Source organism: Myodes glareolus, chromosome 7, assembly GCF_982192425.1.
Source record: "Myodes glareolus chromosome 7, mMyoGla1.1, whole genome shotgun sequence".
Classification (NCBI taxonomy): Eukaryota; Metazoa; Chordata; class Mammalia; order Rodentia; family Cricetidae; genus Myodes; species Myodes glareolus.
Genome location: NC_142032.1, coordinates 73,885,261 through 73,905,126, shown reverse-complemented (window position 1 = coordinate 73,905,126; position 19,866 = coordinate 73,885,261). Strand labels below are relative to the sequence as shown.

The window sequence follows — 19,866 nt, the reverse complement described above, 5'->3', positions numbered from 1 at the left end:
GCTGTAATACCCATTATGCATAAAGAGGGCTCAGGGCCAAAAGTCTTCTTGTGCAAACATAAGTACACACTGGGATACTATGCAAGCATTAAGACCATTCTCTTTTAAGATATTCACAGTAGCTGGGCAGTGGGCAGTAGTGGCGCACGCCTTTAATCCCAGCACTTGGAAAACAAAGGCAGGAGGATCTGAGTTTGAGGTCAGACTGGTCTAAAGAGTTTCAGGACAGTCAGAGCTACACAGAGAAACCCTGTCTCGAAAAACCAAAAGTTCATCCTATCTTATTTTACTATGTGAAAATCTATACATTTTGCTTAGAGATTTATTTTATTCTCCAGAGAAGTCATCCCATACTTTGATTGACATAGTCAAACGGTCTACAGTTGGTTATTGACAATTAAATCTTATAATTAACATAGTCAACATTTTCTACAAATTTCTACAGGTGTAAAGTATTCGAGAATGTGTGTGTGTGTGTGTGTGTGTGTGTGTGTGTGTGTGTGTGTGTGTGGTTATGCGTTATGAGACAAGGTCTCATTATCCCAGGATGGCCTCAAACTTGCTATATAGTTGTAGGTGACCTTGACTAGACTTCTTGCCCCCACTGAGTGCTGGGATTACAGGGATAGATGGTGCTGGGCCTATATAGTTTTAAGAAATGAATGTCAAGAACCAATGCAGATAAAAACAGCTTTATTTTGTTCATTTTGGCCTTTTTTAGAAGAGCAAAACTATCAAACGCAATCAAAGTTACTTTGTCTTATAGTCACTGGTTTCCCTAGGAAAGGAATAGACATTTGAATAACTTGTAATTCAAACATATCAAGTTCCCACTTCATTTCCTTCTTTTAAGTCAGCCACAGTAGAATCATTCTGGGTAAGTGTTCATATTCTCTCACCTTTATTCATACTGAAATAATACAATATTTATAAACCAAACTATTTGCTGTTCAGAAAGCTGGAAAGGTTCTTTTACATAATAATTTTGATGTGCTAAAACCATCACACAAAACCGGCATTTGCAAATGGATAAAAATAGGATAGACTCCTTGAAAGAAAACATAAACAATAATTTCTCTTATCTAAATAATTTCAATTGAGTGAATATATTTATCTGATAATATAGCCTCTATCTTAGAATATAAAAAGTGCTCAAATTATTTATAATAAAATAACAAAATTCTAAGAACTGAAAATAATTTAGATAAAGATAATACACTGAGAACCAAAATGACATCTGTGCCGTCACGGAGGGAGGTGTGAATCTACCTGAACTCAGAAGGGACTAAAGCAAGGAGCTGGAACATGCATAGCTCCTGCCTGGAGAAAAGAAAAACAGTCTCTGGAAAGTTCCATGTGTCTTTATTTAGATGAAAGCCACTGACAAGAAATCAGGTATCTCAGATAGACTTTGCAAAATGAAAGTTGGGATACTTGCGTTGGCTGCCCTACACTAGCTGCGGTGTACACTCAAGAGCTCAAAAGACAAGCACCCAGCTTTATAAAACTCATATATGGAGGCCTGGAGCTAGGTGTCATCCTCAGGACTGCAGTCCACCTCCTTTCAGACATGGTCTCTCAGTGGCTGGAAGTTACTCAGTAGGTTAGGCTGCTGGCCAGTGCCCCAGGGAAGCTCCTCTGACTCCCCAGTGCTGGGATTTCAAGCGCACACTCACTACCAGATCCAGCATTTTTACATGAGTTCTAGAGAACTGAACTCAGGTCCTCAAGATTTGCCAGGCAAATAATTATGCCAAGACAACAGACACAGCAGGACCACCCTGGACACACACCCAATGTGAACACCTGATCTTTGCAGTGTTTACATTGCCTTTTCAGGTCGTTTATTAATGACACACTGTAACACTGGCAGAATTTAATATTGAACAGAGTAACAGAGCTTAGGTTTGTGGGGAAGACATATTTCCTGGCGATGGAATGCGTCTGTCACCTTTGACCCCACCCAAATTTCCTAGCATGAGCTAATATCTTGTATGAGTCTAAGTCAATGGTTCTCAACCTTCCTAATTCTGCTGCCCTTTAATATGCCCTTTCATATTGTGGTGACCCAACCATAAAATTATTTCGTTGTTACTTCATAACTGGAATTTTACTACTGTTATGAATCGTAATGTAAATATCTGATATACAACCCCTGTAGGGGTTGCAACCCATAGGTTGAGAACCATCTTTTCTGTTAGAATTTTTCCAGGACAAAAACAGTAATGTGAGGAAATTATTTAGATTCATTTCATCACTTTCCTCCCCAGAATATTTACTGGAGACATTTAGCATACCTTGTTCCAGAAGCAAACTCCAAAAGGACAAATCCCAATTAAGGGCTGGATCATAGTGTATTTTAAAATCTTTATATTAACCACAAGATTCTCATAAATACAATTCCACAAAATAATTTTTAAAAGCTCTAAGAATGTACTTGGTGAGTGGCTACAAAAGCCAAGATACACAGGACGGTGACCAGGTACCCAGGCTGGTGCTGGGCTATGGGGCAGGTGGTGAGTTTCTGAACAGCAGCATCCTCTCAGCGCACTTCTGCCCCACAAGGTTGGCATACTCCAGAACACCCTCCTCCTCACTCGGGTCTTCTTGGTAGTTCTTGTAAACAGCATAAGGCATGGTGGATCGCCTGTGAAGTACCCGTAGTCGGTTAAGGTCCTTACTGCGGCCTTCATCCACTGCAAAGAGACAAATACTGATCAAAGACTGCCACATATCAGAGATGTGCACGGCCAGAGTACATAATCTGAAACACGATGGCCTCGCAGGTCCTCACTGCGCAGTATCTCCATGAGCATGTTCCTAAGGATACACAGGAAGTTCCTTAGTGAAAGGCAAGAAGCATTCCCTAGTTTGCTAGCCAAAACAAAGTAGAGTCAAAGAATCACACTCAACTGAAAACCACTGGCTATACTGTACCCTTCTGATTTTCTGAGGTACAGTGGTATCTCTAATGTTCCAAATCTTTCCAGAGTCTGTATTAAAATCTCAGTGCCTCTCCAGCTAACATGCTGCCTGAGGCTTTGGCTCTGCATGGAGACTTAGTGCCAACAGAGCAGCATAAGGAGGTCTGGTTTGCATACTCCTGTTCTTTATGGAGGGCAGATTCTCACAGCTTCCGTAGAAGACAGGGCACAGGGTGCTGTTGCTTCCTTTGGGCTTTCCTGGTTCCCATATACAAGAACTCACAGCTTATATCAAGACATGCAGCCACCTAGAAGAACACCTGTGATCCTGCCTTCCCTGAAGCTGGGTGTGGTCTTGAGACTCAGTTCTGGTCAGTATGAGTAGAGTTTTATGGGACTGCAAGAGCCTTTCAGAAAGGACAAGTTCATCTCTACCTTTCTCCAGGCAATAGCCTGTACATGGACAAACATAAGGGCAAGAGTCTAACTTCTACCTTGGAGCTAGAAGGTAGGAGCATGCCTTTGGTCTAGTGAAAAGACAAGATTCGAGGTGGACAGCCTCTGACTTCATGGAATAAACTATCATGCTGGGATAAAATACCTGGGATGAGCTGGGGTGGAGGGGTACGCCTGTGGTACACTTGGGAATTAGAGGCAGAAAGATCATAAGCTCAAGGTCACCCTGGCTGTAGAGAGGTCTAAGCCAGTCTGGGCTACACAGCAAGACTTCAGCATGCCCAAATGCATGTGAAAGAGAGGGAGCCCATCTAGTCTCAGACTCCAGGCCTGCCTGTAGGCCTAGAGTAGAGCACTTGTTCCGTCTGTTGGGCTGCATGGCCTCTGGCTTATGATCATCTAGTCATATCCTCAAGGATGGGACATGTACATCCCACACAGTTAAGATTAAAAGTAATTTAAACATAAACAAAATTCTGTAAGATACTTAAAACACTAGAAGTTATGATTTAATTAGCAGGGAGGAAAAATGTAGCTCAAATTCTTACAAGACCCCTTTAGAATCATCTTATAGATACAAACATGACATCCATGCTCACACACAAATCTACAGTGCTAAACAGGCCCAAAGGCCTTTCCTTGATGGGCCGTGAAGAGACCCAGAAACAAGCTATTTTGATGTGAAGATGGTTGCTATGGCACCCAAGGAAAGCTGCCAGCTCACTAAGATACAAGAACTTCTACTTCTTTCCCAAAGCTGTATCACAGCTTAATTTCATAAAATAAAAACACAAGGAGTCTTGCAAGTTCTTGGGGATGAGCATTTGGTCACTAATGACTCAAATGTGCTGCCAGCTCCACGACATTTTAATCAAGGAAAACTCTGCAGGGGGACTGCTTGCTCACCCCCACAGCTGCTCCCTCACAGGAGCTGAGCTGTGTAACAGGTGCTTTCAAAGCGAGAGAAGCGAGAGATCACAGCTGTACTTCTGGGGGGGGGGTTATTTGTTGTTCTCAGAGACTTAAGGCTTTTCTAAGCCTTTCTTTTCTTTTTTTGTTTTGTTTTTAGAGACAGGGTTTCTCTGTGTAGCCCTGGTTGTCTTGATAGTCTCTCTGTAGACCAGGCTGGTCTCGAACTCACAGAGATCCACTTGCCTCTGCTTCCTGAGTGTTGGGATCAAAGGGATATGCTGCCCCCACAACCTGGCTTTCTTTTTTTCCCTAGGCTTTTCTAAAAATGATTCAAGAGTTTATTTGCATATCTTTATAATTGTTACAGCAATATTACATAAAAATAAAAACAAGTATTTTATAGTTTTTAAAGGATACAGGTGTATACACAGAAGATAAATTGATACAAAAGCTTAAATGCTGAGCAAATGTACAACATGGGATGTGATATTCATGTTAATGATCACCCTGGCAGAAGGGCATGTGGGATACCTGTGGGGGGGGGGTATCTTGACCTTATTAACTGAGGTGAGTGGTGCCATTCCCTGGCCGAAAGCTCCTCAACTGTGTTAGTGGAGAAAGCTGAAGGTATTTATCAACCACTTGACCTATACAAAACACTGACTGTAGTCAGGCGAGTGACACACACCACTTTATCAGGTCACCAGCTGTCAATGAGTGACAATACAGATCTCCTGATATGAATTCATCATTTCTAATATTCTAATATTCTATGTACCTTGACTGACTACAGAGAAACCTATGATGAACACCAAGTAAGGAATAGTCTACAAAGTAGCTGGACTGTATCCTTAATAAATCACCACGACGACCACCCTCTCACAGCTCGGGGACACTGCGGTAGAGGGAACAGAAAGAATATGGAGAGCCAGAGGATGAGATGAAGTGTTATGTAGTACTCTCTTCTATACACAAAATGGCTATTGCGCTGACGGACTCACAGCAGCCACAGTTGCCCACACAAGAGCTGCACAAGATCAAGCCAGACAAAAGAACGAGGCACGATGTTCTGGTGTGGGAGAATTGTCTGTTTCCTATCAATCATATTTTAAATAAATGCTGATTGGCCAGGCAGGAAGTATAGGCGGGGAAACCAGACAGGAACTAGAGGTGGAGCAAAGAGAACGGAGTATTCTGGGAAGCAGGAAGCTCCCTCTGTCACTCCTGCCCAGACCACAGAGAAGCAAGATGTAACCTGCCTGCTGGAAAAGGTACTGAGCCACATGGCTAACACAGACAGGAATTATGGTTACCATAAGATGTAAGAATTAGTTAATAAGAAGACTGAGCTAATGGGCCAATCAGTTTATAACCTAATGTAGACTCTGTGATTTTCTTTGGGGCTTGTCGGCTGTGGGGTACCGGGCAGGACAGAAACCCCAGCAAGCCAGCCCTCATGTTACAATGTTCCACATAGTTGACTCAAAAGGTAGGGCTTTCCTCTTTCTCTGCAACCTCTTCCTCCTCCAGGCAGCTGCTGAGACTCACAACTTGCTGCCCTTCCATTTTTCTTTTAAACTCTAAAAAAGCTGTCCTTGAGCTTCCTTTTGAGTCTATTCTTAAACTCTTTTACTAACAAAACGAAGAACCCAAGAGAGGACCTTGATTTCCCCAGTATATGTGGTAACTGTGGTGAATTCTCCAACATTTCCGGCAATCACCTCATATTCTGTGCACAGAACTAGGAGTGGTGATTCTGTTATGTCTGGAGACTAGGTTGGGATTCACAATCTGCCTCAACAGAGCAACTTCTATTCATTCACAAAGGGATACACGAAGTGCTCTGCAGAGAACAAGTTTTGCTATGTTCCTGGTGAAATACCTTCCTACTCAGAGAAGAAATGTTCTCTCAAAAACATCTCGAGCTGTGTAGGTTTGATGGCTGGTCATTAATATTTATGATGCCCTTCCACACTGTTCCTGTGCGTAGCAGTTCAGGAGTATGGTCCGTGTACTTCAGAGTTGTATGTGCTCTCAGCACTTACTTTTGTTTATGCCAGAATCCACTTATCATCTCTCAACTGGCATCTGCCCAAATGACACACTGCTCTTGGCTTTCATTTTTACTTTACACTTTGCACTTTTCAATACCTGCTTCAAAGCAAAAGATTTTCACTATGAGAAGGTACAGCAGGTCGCGTAAGCTTCTTAAACGCACAGCGAAGCAGCAGCCACGTCAGCTGAGGTGGCCAACATGAGTGGTAAAAGCAGCTGTGTGCTCACAAAGCCTCAGCTCCTACAGGGCTCACAAGTCCTCCAAAGTCAAGACTTCCTAAATTCAAGTCTTTCAGAACTCTTCCCTTTGCAAAACCTTCTAAGTCTCAAACAGCAAGAGGACTCTGCAGAAGCAGAGGACCCTTCTAGACAGCAAAGATGCTTCTGTTAAACTTCTGAAAGCAGAAAAGCAGCTTCCTTAGTGGACTTTGGAGAGTACAAGGAAGTGGTGTGAGTGACAGTGACCCAGCACAGCTACACAGCACACACTTTCCTGTGTGCCCCTTCCTTCTCCAAAAGACTTTTCTAAAAGCACTATTTGTTTTCAGACATACTTTGAAAGCATGTAGTTATATAAAAGAAATGCCTATAGATTGCAGTTTAAAGCCAGAACTATGCCCAAAAGCAAACTCTAGTAGTACTGGCCCATTCAAAAAGTACAAATGCACTACAGGGCTCCTTCTTTTACTTGCCTTCCTGGGTGCAGTTGGAATGCTTTAAGAAAACATTTAAGAAATGAAGTGTGCTGCACAAGAACCTTTGTTTTTAATCAAAAGATTCACAACAATGGGTTAAACAAAGTATTTCAAAGAGATGCTAAAACTTCCATTCAGAGTGACACTTTAAAACACACACTTTAAATGGCAAATGAGCATGTTCAAATAATAAACATGTCTATAGTTGGTTCACACATGACAGCCACCTAATATTCCCTAACTTCCAAGGTACACCAGTCAAGGGTAAATAATTAAGCACTCAGTAACCTGAAAAAAAAATTGGTTTAATTCAGGTTTGGGGAATTAGATGACATTCATTTAAAATGCAAATCAGAGCTCCCATGTAAGCAACAATTTACTGTGGAACTTAAGGGCTGCCGAGGAAAACGCTGCTGAGGCAGCCTGGGAAGCTGGCACATGCATCACAGTTGTGTGGCCAGCACCCCACAACTTACACTTTGGAGGCCATAGAATATGCTTTCTTCACTAAGAAAAAAAAAAAAGCTGGAATTGCAAATCCACAGCTCTGTACACCAAAGCTCAGACTACTGAATGTGTGAAGTGAACCAAAAGAGAACAAATCCCCATAAAATTCACTTAAAGTTTCCCTGACACATTCAAATATTGGTTACTGAATAATTTTTTTATTAAACAGTAATATGAAATAAAACAAACACTAACATATCAGAATTGGGCAAAACAAACAAAAAGAAACCAGCCCAATAGAAGGCACAAGTAGGGGAGAGAGAGATGGCTCAGAAGTTAAGTGCACTGGCTGTTTTTCCAGAGGACCGAGTTCAATTCCCAGTAACCACAAGGTGGCTCACAACTATCTCTAGTGGGATCTGCTGCCCTCTTCTGGCATAAAGTTGTATATGCAGATAGAGCACTGATGTATGTATGTATGTATGTATGTATGTATGTATGTATGTATGTATATTTATATATAAAATAAAAAGAGAGCACAAGAAACAGAACCAATTGTTCACACACCTGAGAATTCCATAAAAACACTATCTGGAAGCCATAATGGATACACAAAATATTTCTTAAATGCAGAGCTGGAAGATAGTTCAGTTGGTAAAATGCTTGCCAGGCAAATATCAGGATACAAGTTCAGATCCCCAGTACTCACATAAAAGGCAAAGTACAGAGAGCGTGCCCATCTGCAATCGCAGTGCTGGGGGAGCTCGGACAGGACAGTCTAACTGAAAGACTTGATGTCACCCTTTGACATACACATATATGTTCCTACACACACACGTATGCACACACCCACACACATACCCTCACACACCAAGCGTACCTTTGAGTATATAATATAAACAGATATGGTATTTCAATCTAGAGTTTGTTTAACTTCAAGTTTATAAAGTCACACCTTTCTCAAAAGGCAGACATGGAGAACCCAGACACTTGGCAGACAAAAATAACTACATGGCAAAGAAAATCAAAGGGAATCTGTTTAAAAACAGCTTATACACAGGTAAGTAATACTGTGTGGAGCCACAGAACAGCATTTAAGTTTGGACAGTTTTCTGTTTAATATTAATTGAGAACATTACTTTTAAATATATTTAACCAATAAAGCTATAAAGTTAGATCTTAGTGTATATATACACACAATATTAATATCTTTAACTAAGATTAATAGTGGACCCTTTAAAAACTACAGCCTTAGCTAGTGACAATCAATAAGTAGAGAAAAGTACTTGCCACCAAGCCCAACAGACCCAAGTTCAAACCCCAGGAACAACACAATGGAGAGAGAGAAGTGACTCCTGTAAGTCACCCTCTGATTCCCACACACAGGGCATTTCAGCGCATAATTAAGCATGAAAACATGCATACATATGTATACAAACACACACAAATATACACAATAAAAATTTAAGACTAATTAAATAAAATAGAAACAGGATCTTTACAAAGCTAAAGGAAAAACAGGCCTACTAGTAATTTTAAAAATCTCAGAGAAGTATGATTTTCACTATTAAATACAGAGAGACCTTTTAGTCTGTCCTTTTTTGTGCCTATAGCCACAATCTGAGTTTTGGATGAATGGGCCCATTATCTCAGCACTTGAATTTACCATACAGACGCTAATGTCCAGTGTGGAGCTGCTCACAAGCTGTCAAGCAACTGTGGTCACAGCACCTTCATCAGTCTTACAGTCACCTTTCAGGGCCAAAGTTAGGTGTAAGTAAGCAGAATACAGATAATATTTATCACTTGGCAAAGGACTCTCACTAACTAAAATTATGAGATGTCTAATTAGTAATTTATACAGGTTCTGGAAGTGACAGGAATGCTTTTGAATATTCATATCCCATCCCAACCTGATTCTGTTTCTGAATAGCTTTTGCCTCCTAAATATGACTTAGAGGGAAGACCAATGGAGTCACTGTAAGGGGGCCAAATATTATTTATATGTGTGTGTGTGTGTGTGTGTGTGTGTACACACACATAAAATGTGGCAGTGTGAAAGAAAATGGTCTCCAAAGGGAGTGGCATTATTAGGAGGTGTGACCTTGTTGGAGGAAGTGTGTTACTGTGGGGCAGGTTTTGAGGTCTAAGCTTCCCTCCCTGTGTTGTCAGTTGACTTCCTGTTGTCTGCTTAGCAAGATGTAGCACTCTTAGCTCCAGCACCATGCCTGCCTGCATGCCACCATGCTCCCCATCATGATAATAATGGACTGAACCTCTGAAACTGTAAGCAAGTGACCTCAATTAAATGTTTTCATTTTGTGAGAGTCGCCGTGGTCACAGTGTCTCTTTACATCAATAAAACCCTGACTAAGTCTTAAGTATTTAGTAAAATTTCTTGGACCAATAAATACTAATCAAACTAATCACTATTATCACTGCAAAATGATTTCTTATAGGTGCTCATGACCAAATGTTGGGAAGGTACTCTCCAAACAGGCATGGCTGCACATGAAATTGCAATTTTAATTTGCTCACAACAAGAAGGAGAAGAAAGAGAGTGAAGGGTTCAGTGAACTGGACTCTGTGTAATGAAAATGTCACAATCAGGTCCATTCTCATTTGATGTGATCCAGAATTACCCATCTTGTGTTTGTATACTATGTACAAGTTTGAAAGCAGCTTGATCCTCAACACTTTTTAACTATCCAGAGGTCACAAAACACCTGAACATCATGTAGTTTGAGTTTCTCATTTCACTGATAACCACACAGCCTGATAGTCAGTGAACTGTGGAAAGTCACAAATCTAGTGAAATCTAAAGTCCCTGTCTTTGGGTTTCAGCTGAAGCACTAAATTAGCATGACTCATGAGCTAGCAGTTACCAGCTCTTGCAGAACAACGGATAGGTATTAGGAATAAGCACTGTGAATGCAAATAGGATGAGTCTGGATGTTACTAATGGAAAATGCAATGAGAGGAACCTGAAATTCAAAGAGAATTCGAATATTGCTAAAATTTGAATAATTTTATGAGTTTGGTACAATGCAGGATTCTACCAGGTTCAAAGCTCTTTAAAGTTAGATGAGAATAAACATAATCTTAAGTGCTAAAGAAATGTAAACACCTGGTCATGAACAATCACCCACTTCCTCTGGGGTGTGGGGACCAACGGAAAGCCACTGTGAATGGCTTTAACCCGGGAAAAGCATTATGAAGTGATGATGAGAATAAGCACATGATGGTGTCGACGAACACAAGACTGCTGTGTACTAATACAATTAGATAGACCTGGACCGTCAGAGCAACACGAGGTCCTACCCAAGACTTCATGTGTCATGTTAACAACATTGAGTCTTCAAGACTCAGAACATGGTTTAGTTCTCTGAGCAGTGATTTGATAGTTCTCAGTGTAGTGGTCTTGAGTGTCTTTTGATACATGTAATTCTAAATAATGAAATTCTTTTGTTATTCTAAGAGGATTCTTTTGCAATTCATTTTTGTTTGCCGCTAATATATAAAGTACAATTGACTTCTGTATATTAACTTTATAAGTCACAATCTTATTTAATTCAGTTATTAGTTCCAGTAGTTATACAGTGGACTCCTGAAGCTTTTTTATGTAAACAATGATTTATTACTTCGACAGGAATGCTTAATTAACTAATTGATTTATACTGTGATTTCAAGCTAAGTAAATATTTAGTTCATTGTGTCCACAAATTTAATTAAGTTCCTAAGAATACTTTGTCAGACAATTGAATTAAGTGGGAAATTGAATACATTTATAAAAATTTTAAAAGTTAAAAATTGAATTAGTGTCTTGTATATGCAATCAAATGTTATTCAAAAGTCCCTTTTTCTTTAAATAATTGCTAAAATTTTAAAGCCTTATACATTGAAAATAAGATTTGTGATCTGCATTCAGATTTGACAAACAGAACAAATCTTTCTTTAATAGACATACCTTAATGAACTGAGTACTAATTTTTAAACTAGAAGAAATCTTTGAATCCACTTTCCTATAAATTAAAGTCATTCTTTAAAATGAGTTAAGGCTTAATACCTGTGCACACACCAACTTGAAAATGTAGACTCTGACTCGGTCTTTCTACAGGTTGTGATCTGTAGTGGACTGTGAAATCAATTCAGTGGCCAACAGCAGCAAAGACACAGTGTACGATACCTACACTTCCTGACGCTTGTTTCAGGTTTACATCTTCCCGCACACTTGCATACAAGTGCTGGGGTAGGCGAGGAGGTACAGGCCTGGAGAGGGCAAGACTTTCAAGGAGGCAGCAGCGCCAACTTCCAAATGGTACTATTTCAGAAGAAATGAACCAGCGAGGAAGTTGAATGCACCAAATAAGGAATAAAATATAATAAGCTGTGTCTTTCTGGCCTAAAACTAACAAGCTAAAAGTTTGTGATAAGCTATCTACTATCTCAAACACTCATTTTGAACTCCAGAGAATAGTCATTCTCTATACAGAGAATAGTCATTTGCTCACTGGCTGCAACACTTCAGCAACAGTTATTATGGGCTATGTCAAGTTATTTCTTCCTTGGTTGGTCTGAGGAAGTGAAGTGCAGTTCCCAAACCAAGACCCATGCCATTCTAGGCATCTACTCACAACATTATTTCACCTAAGAATGCTTATACAGCACCAGGTACATGGGTATACAAAATAGGTACACAAGCAAGACATTTTTAATAATAAATCATAAAGAAACTTATTTTGGAACCATTCTTTGTTAAATATATAATTTTATCATTTATTAAAGGCAAAAGCCGTTTTTATGCTAATCAGATGTGCTTGCTTATTTTCACATAAAGAATTCAATCTTGGCTAAATATCTGATGAAACATCTTCAATGTTTCCCATGGCTGATGGATACTTCAATTTTATAATTATCAATGCTTAGCGAAAAGCTTCATATATATATTATGTCTCATTTGTAAACCAAAATTCATTTAATTATTTTGTTTATTAAACTCAAATCAGCAATTCAGTGCCCAGTGCAAACTGATGCAGCTTATTCTTTGGTGTCAGAAGGGGATCATGTGCCTTTTTTCAACCATGTGACCAGATACTGAAGAAAAACAATTGAAGAAAGTAAAGGTTATTTTCTTTATGTGCTGCATCCATCAGAGTTCTGGGGACAGACCTGAGGTGGGGGGGGTGAGGAATGAAGAAAAGACAGGTAGATAGATGGGCACATTAACAGAAAAGCTGGAATCAGATGGCTTGGGCTCTCTGCTAGAGAAACCACAGCATCCCAGAAGCTCAGAATGTTTAGCATATGGAGCTGAACAGAAAGACGGGATTATCACACATAGCTGAACAAGAAGTGGGGTTATGACATACAGATAAACAAGCAGGGTTTATGTTATATATGACTCAGAGTTTACTCACTCAGGACTTCCTTTGCTCTCCCTGTATTCATGAAGTCAGAGTACATCAAGGTGTCTGAGAAGTAATGAAACATGAAAAACTATAGAGGACAGGCAGGAAGATTAGCCTCAGATAAGAACAAACTACCTTTCTGGGAGGAGAGGAAGAGAGCACTGAGATGGTGAGGTGCTGTGGAGGCCTGGACCACCTCTCCTTGATGCAATGTACTTGAATTGCTAGCATCTGCCCATCATTAATTTTGCACATGGAGACTTGCTATTTTTATCCACTCATTTACTCAACTGATCTGGTATTTTGTTTTTTGTTTTTTTCTTCGAGACAGGGTTTCACTGCAGTTTTGGAGCCTGTCCTGGAACTAGCTCTTGTAGACCAGACTGGCCTCAAACTCACAGAGATTAAAGGCGTGCGCCACCACCACCCAGCTCCTGACCTGGTCTCATCCTTTTGCTTCGGCAGGTGGACTCAACTCTAGCTCAACTCCAGCCTTACTGCTGGACTCTACAACAGCAGCCACAGCTGCCTCTCCAAAGACCTTCTTTTGGTTACTATGCTCCTCAGACTCTGCATCCCAGGACCTCTGAAACATCTTGAACTCTGTTGCAGTTTCTTAACATTTTTCAGCCATTCATGGCTGGCTGGATAGATAGATGGGTGAACGGATAGACAGACAGACAAATCTACTGTGTTGTATGTAATATGTGGTCAGAGTTAATATTAGTAATTAAGATTGTACTAAAAGAGCCTGTGTTTGCCTTGGCCACGGTCATCGAGGAAAGTGGAAGAATCTGGAACAATGCTGCTGCTGAAATTTTGTGAATTAGTTGCCACTCATAAATTCTGACATTGTGAAAAGACAAAAAATATGTTCATCTGTATATCTAACAAAGCTTCTTCACAATACTTCAACAGTCTATTTTTCCATATCAATACAAATTCCCCAGACTTACCAACTATTTGAACCAAATGTCCAGGTTATTTTCTTGCTTTGATGCCAATTCCTTTGTAACATGTAGTCTGGTACAACTGGTTCTACCTCCAGCTGGCTATAGCTAATCATCATCATCATTACTGACAATAAGAATATTTATTAACTATACTTCAAGCAATACTACTCATTTTATAACTTTGAATAGTTAGACTGACATTAAAAAATTTTAAAACTATCTGGGAGTCACTGACATGGCTTACTGAGTAGAGAAAGGTGCTATATTCAATCCTTGGAACACACAAGATAGGTGAGCTAGACACACACATACTGTGATATATATATATGTATATATAAATGTATATGTCTGTATGTATATGTATACATACAATAAGTTGTTTTTGAAGAAAGTTACTATTCTAAAGAAAACAATTTTATCTTCAGAAGTGCTAAAAGAACAGCAACTTGTCCCTGCACCTGTTAGGACAATCCTCCCTTTGTCATGAATCATCACTGCAGAGGATTCTGAGGGACCTAAGGAAGTTTTGGTAAGTTTGCTTTCTTACGAGGCATTGTTTCATAGAGATTAAGAGAACATGTTGGCATGGGCTGGAGAGATGTCTCAGTGGTTAAGAGAACATGCTGGCTCATATAACCTTCTGAAGGAGCCTACATAGTGTTCAGGAAGCAATGCCAGGCCTACCGACACAAATCAGTGAACACAAGACAGAGACTTTCTGGGACGGCTCCTCCACAAACACTGAAGATCTGAGTAAGGCTGGGTGTTCTATGGACACATGTTGGAGAGCTACAGAAGTGTAGGAAAAAGTATCAGGGAACCATGCCAGGGAGAAAAAAGAATGGAGTAAAAAGAAAAGATGCTCCCTTTGAAATAACATAAAATAACACAAATGAAGCTTCAGGGGACCACACTGCTACGAAGCTTCTTTGATTATCTTAGATTTCTAGCCACTCTGGGAAGAGTTAAGATGTCCTAGAAACAGTCTACCCCAGGAAAATGCACAAAGCATTTGATCCAAATTAATTATCATTATTTTCATAACAAATTTAAGTTCAAAAGCAATGGTGTATGGCTTGGTCACAGTAGAGACAAATGAGAAAATTTCTTACCAACATTTCAAAGTCTGCTTAGAACCAAACCAACTTTAGACTTCTCTGTGGTAAAAGGTATACATTAATGCAATTATAAGTGAAAACAGAAATAAAAATCATCTAAAAAAATAAAAATAAGTACTTTTAAAAGTATAGAACAAAACTGGAAAAATATTTTTTCATCCTTTGGCAAAACAAATTTTAGCTGTATTTTTGCAATGAACATCGAACAGTTAGTATAAAATGCTATGTTTGAGGATAAAATGAGTAACATGGGAGAAAACAGAATGGTACTTGAGAAGTAATGTATACTCAATAAAGTTTCACTCTGAAAAACAATAAAGCAAGGACTGTAATATCTTTAAGTAATACCAAATTATATGCTCAACACTTTGAGTCAAGTCACAGTTTATCAAGGCTTAAAAATCAACTCCAAAATACTGGCTACTGTATCGACAAAGTGTGTGTAAGAACTGTCTACGCTAAGATGCTGCCTGCCCTATAAGAGTAGTATTTATTTTCTTTATGGTCAAATTAACAGCCAAGTAGTTTTTACCTTACCAAAAGTGATTTCTATCTAACCAAAAGTAAAGTAACACAAGCAACCCTAGCAGTATGACACGTGACCCCTGCTCTGCTTCACAAAGCATCCACAGCTCCGTTCAGTAAAGAGCAGTGGACAACAGGAGACACCGTCGCTGCGGCAGCACAGCCTGTGCATCCTCGGCTGCACTCGAGCTCCCTCCCTAACTCCCGGGCCTTGTGCACGCAGGACAGAGTTCTGTCACTGGATGACATGTTCAGTCCACATCTGAGCCAAATTCTACAAAGGCTCCCAGAAAATACTTTTAAACAAGTAATTTAAGAAAAAAAGGTAAAATAAAGGCTAGTGCGCTGGCTTGGCTGGTACAGGCTTGCCATGAAAGCCTGCCCTGAGCTCATTCCCTGGAACTCTCTAGTGACAATCAGAGAACTGAGTTCGTAAAGTTGCTCCTGGACCTCCACACACATGCCATGGTCCTTGAACCCCATAATACAACACACACAACAATAATATATAAATACTTAAGAAAGCAAAGTGTAAATGTGGTACTGGATTATTTTAAGTCTGTATATAGCCAATTTCTAATTTTAAAAACAATGGGACATTATTTTCCTTCCAAGTTATTTGAGAAATTTCTAAACACATTTTGATGTAATAGATGTAGGTTTTAAACTGAAAACAAAATACCCATTTACAATAAGCAAATTTCTTTTAGAGTTGTTAGAAGTCAGTCACCTCTTGCCCACATAACACAGTAAATACAAAAGGTTTGCTGCCCAGGCTAAAGAGTTAAACAAACATTCATAAAACACAAGACGAGGAGGGAGTGCTGGGAACAGACTGCCAAGGGCATGGGAGTGGGTATTTCAGAGTCTTATAGCAACTTAGGGTACGGAGAATATGACATTTTTCTGACAGGGGACCCCTGATTACCTTGAAACCACTTTTACAGAGCATAATGAGATCGGCTGAGGCACCTTCTGTAGGCTCTTGAACCACACAACACCTGGGAGCGCAGAAGACGTCATGATTGAAAAACAGGCCAGCTAGCAATATTAACTCACATCAGGCTCTGTGTTTTTTTTTCTGAGTCAGAGTTTGGGTCATGTAAAAGTAAAACTGGCCCCAGAGAGGAGGAGAGTTTCTCACAGTTTGCCATTTAAACCTCCAATGACCATGTTTCACAGCAGGCTCAATACATTCCAGCATGTAACTGCATTTTAATTTCCTAAAACCACAGGACGTAAGTGTGATTTCAAATAGTGTCTGGACTGTGATATTCAATATTGATAAAACTATACAACATTCTCTTCAAAGTTCCAAAGACACAACACATGGAAAATGATCTTCATGTGCCTGGAAACTCTATTCTGAAGTTTACTCTGACTGTAAATGAATTCTAAACGATGAATTCTAAACTGGTTAACAGCCAGTGTCGGCCCTGAGGAGCAGAACCCAGCAGAACACAGGAAACAACATGCTATGTGTTCATCACGCACCAGAACAGACTGTCTTCTTGATAACAGTAGGTAATGCAAGACTAAACTGGTTTTGCTATGAAATGCTTATTAGCACTTGTTTTGGAAAGGAATTTTAAAATCAATAAACTGAATGAGTATTTACTTGCATGCCCATTCCATGCATGGAAATGAGAAGGTCATGTTTCAGCTTCACAAAACATGGGGAACTTATGGTCTCTTGTATCTCCAAGAAACCTTTAAACTAATTTAAGAAAGAGAGTAAAATTGTGTCTCACGCTTAAGAGTCGGAAAGAAGCTGAAGACCACAGCACTATGAAGGAAACTGCTGTCACCGAATAGGAAAGAACTCACAAGATGGCCCGCAGCTGTCATTACAAGTTGGACTACTGACCCAGAGGAGGCAAAGAGGAAGTGTTTTCTGAGACACGGACAGTGAGTAATTATGGGTTTTCCTCTTGAACATGGCTGCCTTTGGCTATGGACCTGACACCAAAGCCTACTGACAAAGTCAGTGTTTTAAAGTGACATTATCTGTTTGATCAGTACAGTATAACTTAGAATGAAACAATCCCATTCTGATTAACAACTTAAGGTGTGGGATTTAAGTCCTGGCTAGAAAACCTGGGGCGATACCAGAGTGTCTGGCAAATAGGCTAGCTGGGCCCTGGGCCACTCTTCAGATTCAGGTGCTACTATGGATAAGATGTGCCACTCGTGATTTCATATCAGCTTTTCAGGGTAACAAATGTATCACATAAACCAATTTCATACAAAACAAAACATCAACAAGCTGGCCAGGCAGTGGAGGCGCACACCTTTAATCCCAGCACTTGTGAGACAGAGGCAGGTGGGTCTCTTTGAGTTCGAGGCCAGCCTGGTCTACAGAGCAAGTTCCAGGACAGGCTCCAAAGCTACAGAGAAATCCTGTCTTGAAAAACTAAAACAAACAAAAGCTGGTGAGGAGAAAAAAAGGTCATTTCAGAACTGAGAAGTCCGTGAGCTTCTTTCTTCACCCCTCACTCTCATCTGCCATGTTTTGCATTTCCTCCCTTCTGTATTCTAATGAGGTAGGAATCAGGTGTCACCTCGGTAGTAGACTGAAAACTCAAAGCAAGTAGGCACAGTTTGGAACATCAATGGACTTCAGTCCGGGGAAGCCACACACAGTGGCATAATGTAAGCCATCCGAGAGCATCAAACTTGTGCCAGCTGAACAAAGCCCTGCTCTGGTGCTCTGCAGACCAAGAGGTGTTTTACACTTTCAGTGGCACTTAGACTCCAAGGAGCTAAACAGGACACACTTTTTTTTTTTTTCCTTTTTCCTCAGAGAGAAGGGGCAGAGCAAATGGAAATAAATGCCAACAAAAGCCTCTGGCATAAATCTGAGGCAACATCCTAACTTGGGTAACAAAACCAAACAATAGGGGTGATTCTGAATACGTGGGTCTGACTTTCCTCTCGGTATAACTCAATAAGGAAGGTCTTACTATATTTTTATTAACATATAATAATTGTACACAATGATTTCATTATGGCATTTTATACATACATACAATACTTAGATCAAACACAGAGGTCCTATTATTTTCTTTTGTTTCAGACAGAGTCTCATGTTGCTCAGACTCACCCCAAACTTATGACGAGACAGCTGAGGCTGATGCTAAACAGGTGATTCTCCCGCCTCTAACTTACAATTGCTAGGGTCTGGGCATATCCCACCACACTTGACACTTATTTTTATCTTAACAGTAAGTAAGGAATCTGAAAGCAGGGAAGTTTCTCAATTGCCTAAAAGCACAGATACCTATTTGTCATGAAGTCAGGGTCTTTACTTTTGGCTATTCTTTTAGTGTCTCTATACACTAATAAGAGAATAATAATAAACAGAATATGGTGGAGGCTATTCTAGGCAGGACCTTGAAAAGGGCATCGAAAAGGAGACATACAGGGGACAAACAAAAAGTACCAGCACAAAAACTTCATGTACTAACTAACGATCTCCATAACACTGTTCCACAGCCTCAGTTCAATTGCTCAATATTTCTGCCTCTATACTGGTAAAATAAGCAAACAATTTTTATATTGTGATAATTGTTAAAACATAAAAGATAAAGATGTCAGTCCCTCAAACATGTGAAAACTACTCCAACAGGAAAAACAGGCGGGAAGCAGCAAGAGTACACAACATTTCTTAATTATCTGTCTGTCTTGTCTTCCCTATCACACAAACACATGTGTGGTTTTTGACACAGTGTACAATGTATGAAAAACTATGAAGAGCCACAAAAAGGATAAAGATACCCAGCTGGGCTCTGCTATAGGCATACCTGCTTGTGGGTCCTGGTTGAAACGGCAGTATTTGGAGTTGTCAAGAGAAGGCAGGCACTGCTCAATGGGTACCCAGACATAGGTCTCAGGACACAGCAAATCAGAAGGTCTATACTGACCCTAAAGAGAAGTGAAGACAAAAGGCACAGGCATTACACATGCTAACTCCTGAGTTCTGAGGCTCCAAGGGTCAAGGAAAGGTATGGTGACAGGCTTAATGACAACCAAAGGAGCCTTGCCATATTTAGAGAACACAAGTATAATGCAAGGTTCTCTAAAAGTGATACATCAACATTTAGCAGGCTATACTGATTTGGAATTTGAGAGTTTATTCTTTTGGAAGAAATCCAATTGTCTTTGAAGAGCTAGTGAGGAACAGAGAGAAGCTGCTTTGCATATATTAGAGAACCATACAAAGCCATATAAAGCAAACTTGTTTCCAAAAGTAGAATTTTACTGTTCCCAATCACTAATTTTTTTAGTTTACAGACTCAAGATTAAGCTCTTTTCTTTTGTTTTTCAAGACAGGGTCTCTCAGTATAGCTTTGGCTATCCTGAAATGAGCTCTG

The 19,866-nt window shown here is 39.9% G+C and overlaps 1 protein-coding gene across 14 annotated transcripts in view; it reads right to left on the bottom strand.

The window, feature by feature from the left end:
- Positions 1–676: 676 nt before the first annotated feature.
- Ate1 (arginyltransferase 1) overlaps positions 677–19,866 on the bottom strand; it is a 116,033-nt gene continuing 96,843 nt past the window's right edge. For 8 of the 14 annotated variants that reach the window (XM_048455135.3, XM_048455140.3, XM_048455139.3 and 5 more), the window contains 2 exons: positions 19,297–19,417; positions 2,336–2,696 (listed from right to left, as the gene is read on the bottom strand). In XM_048455135.3, coding sequence (XP_048311092.3) covers positions 2,503–2,696; positions 19,297–19,417 — 315 coding nt within the window. In that variant the 3' untranslated portion in view covers positions 2,336–2,502. Of the gene's footprint in view, positions 2,697–19,296; positions 19,418–19,866 lie in introns of all 14 variants that reach the window. The other 6 variants (XM_048455134.3, XM_048455136.3, XM_087908379.1 and 3 more) reach the window with 1 other exon arrangement.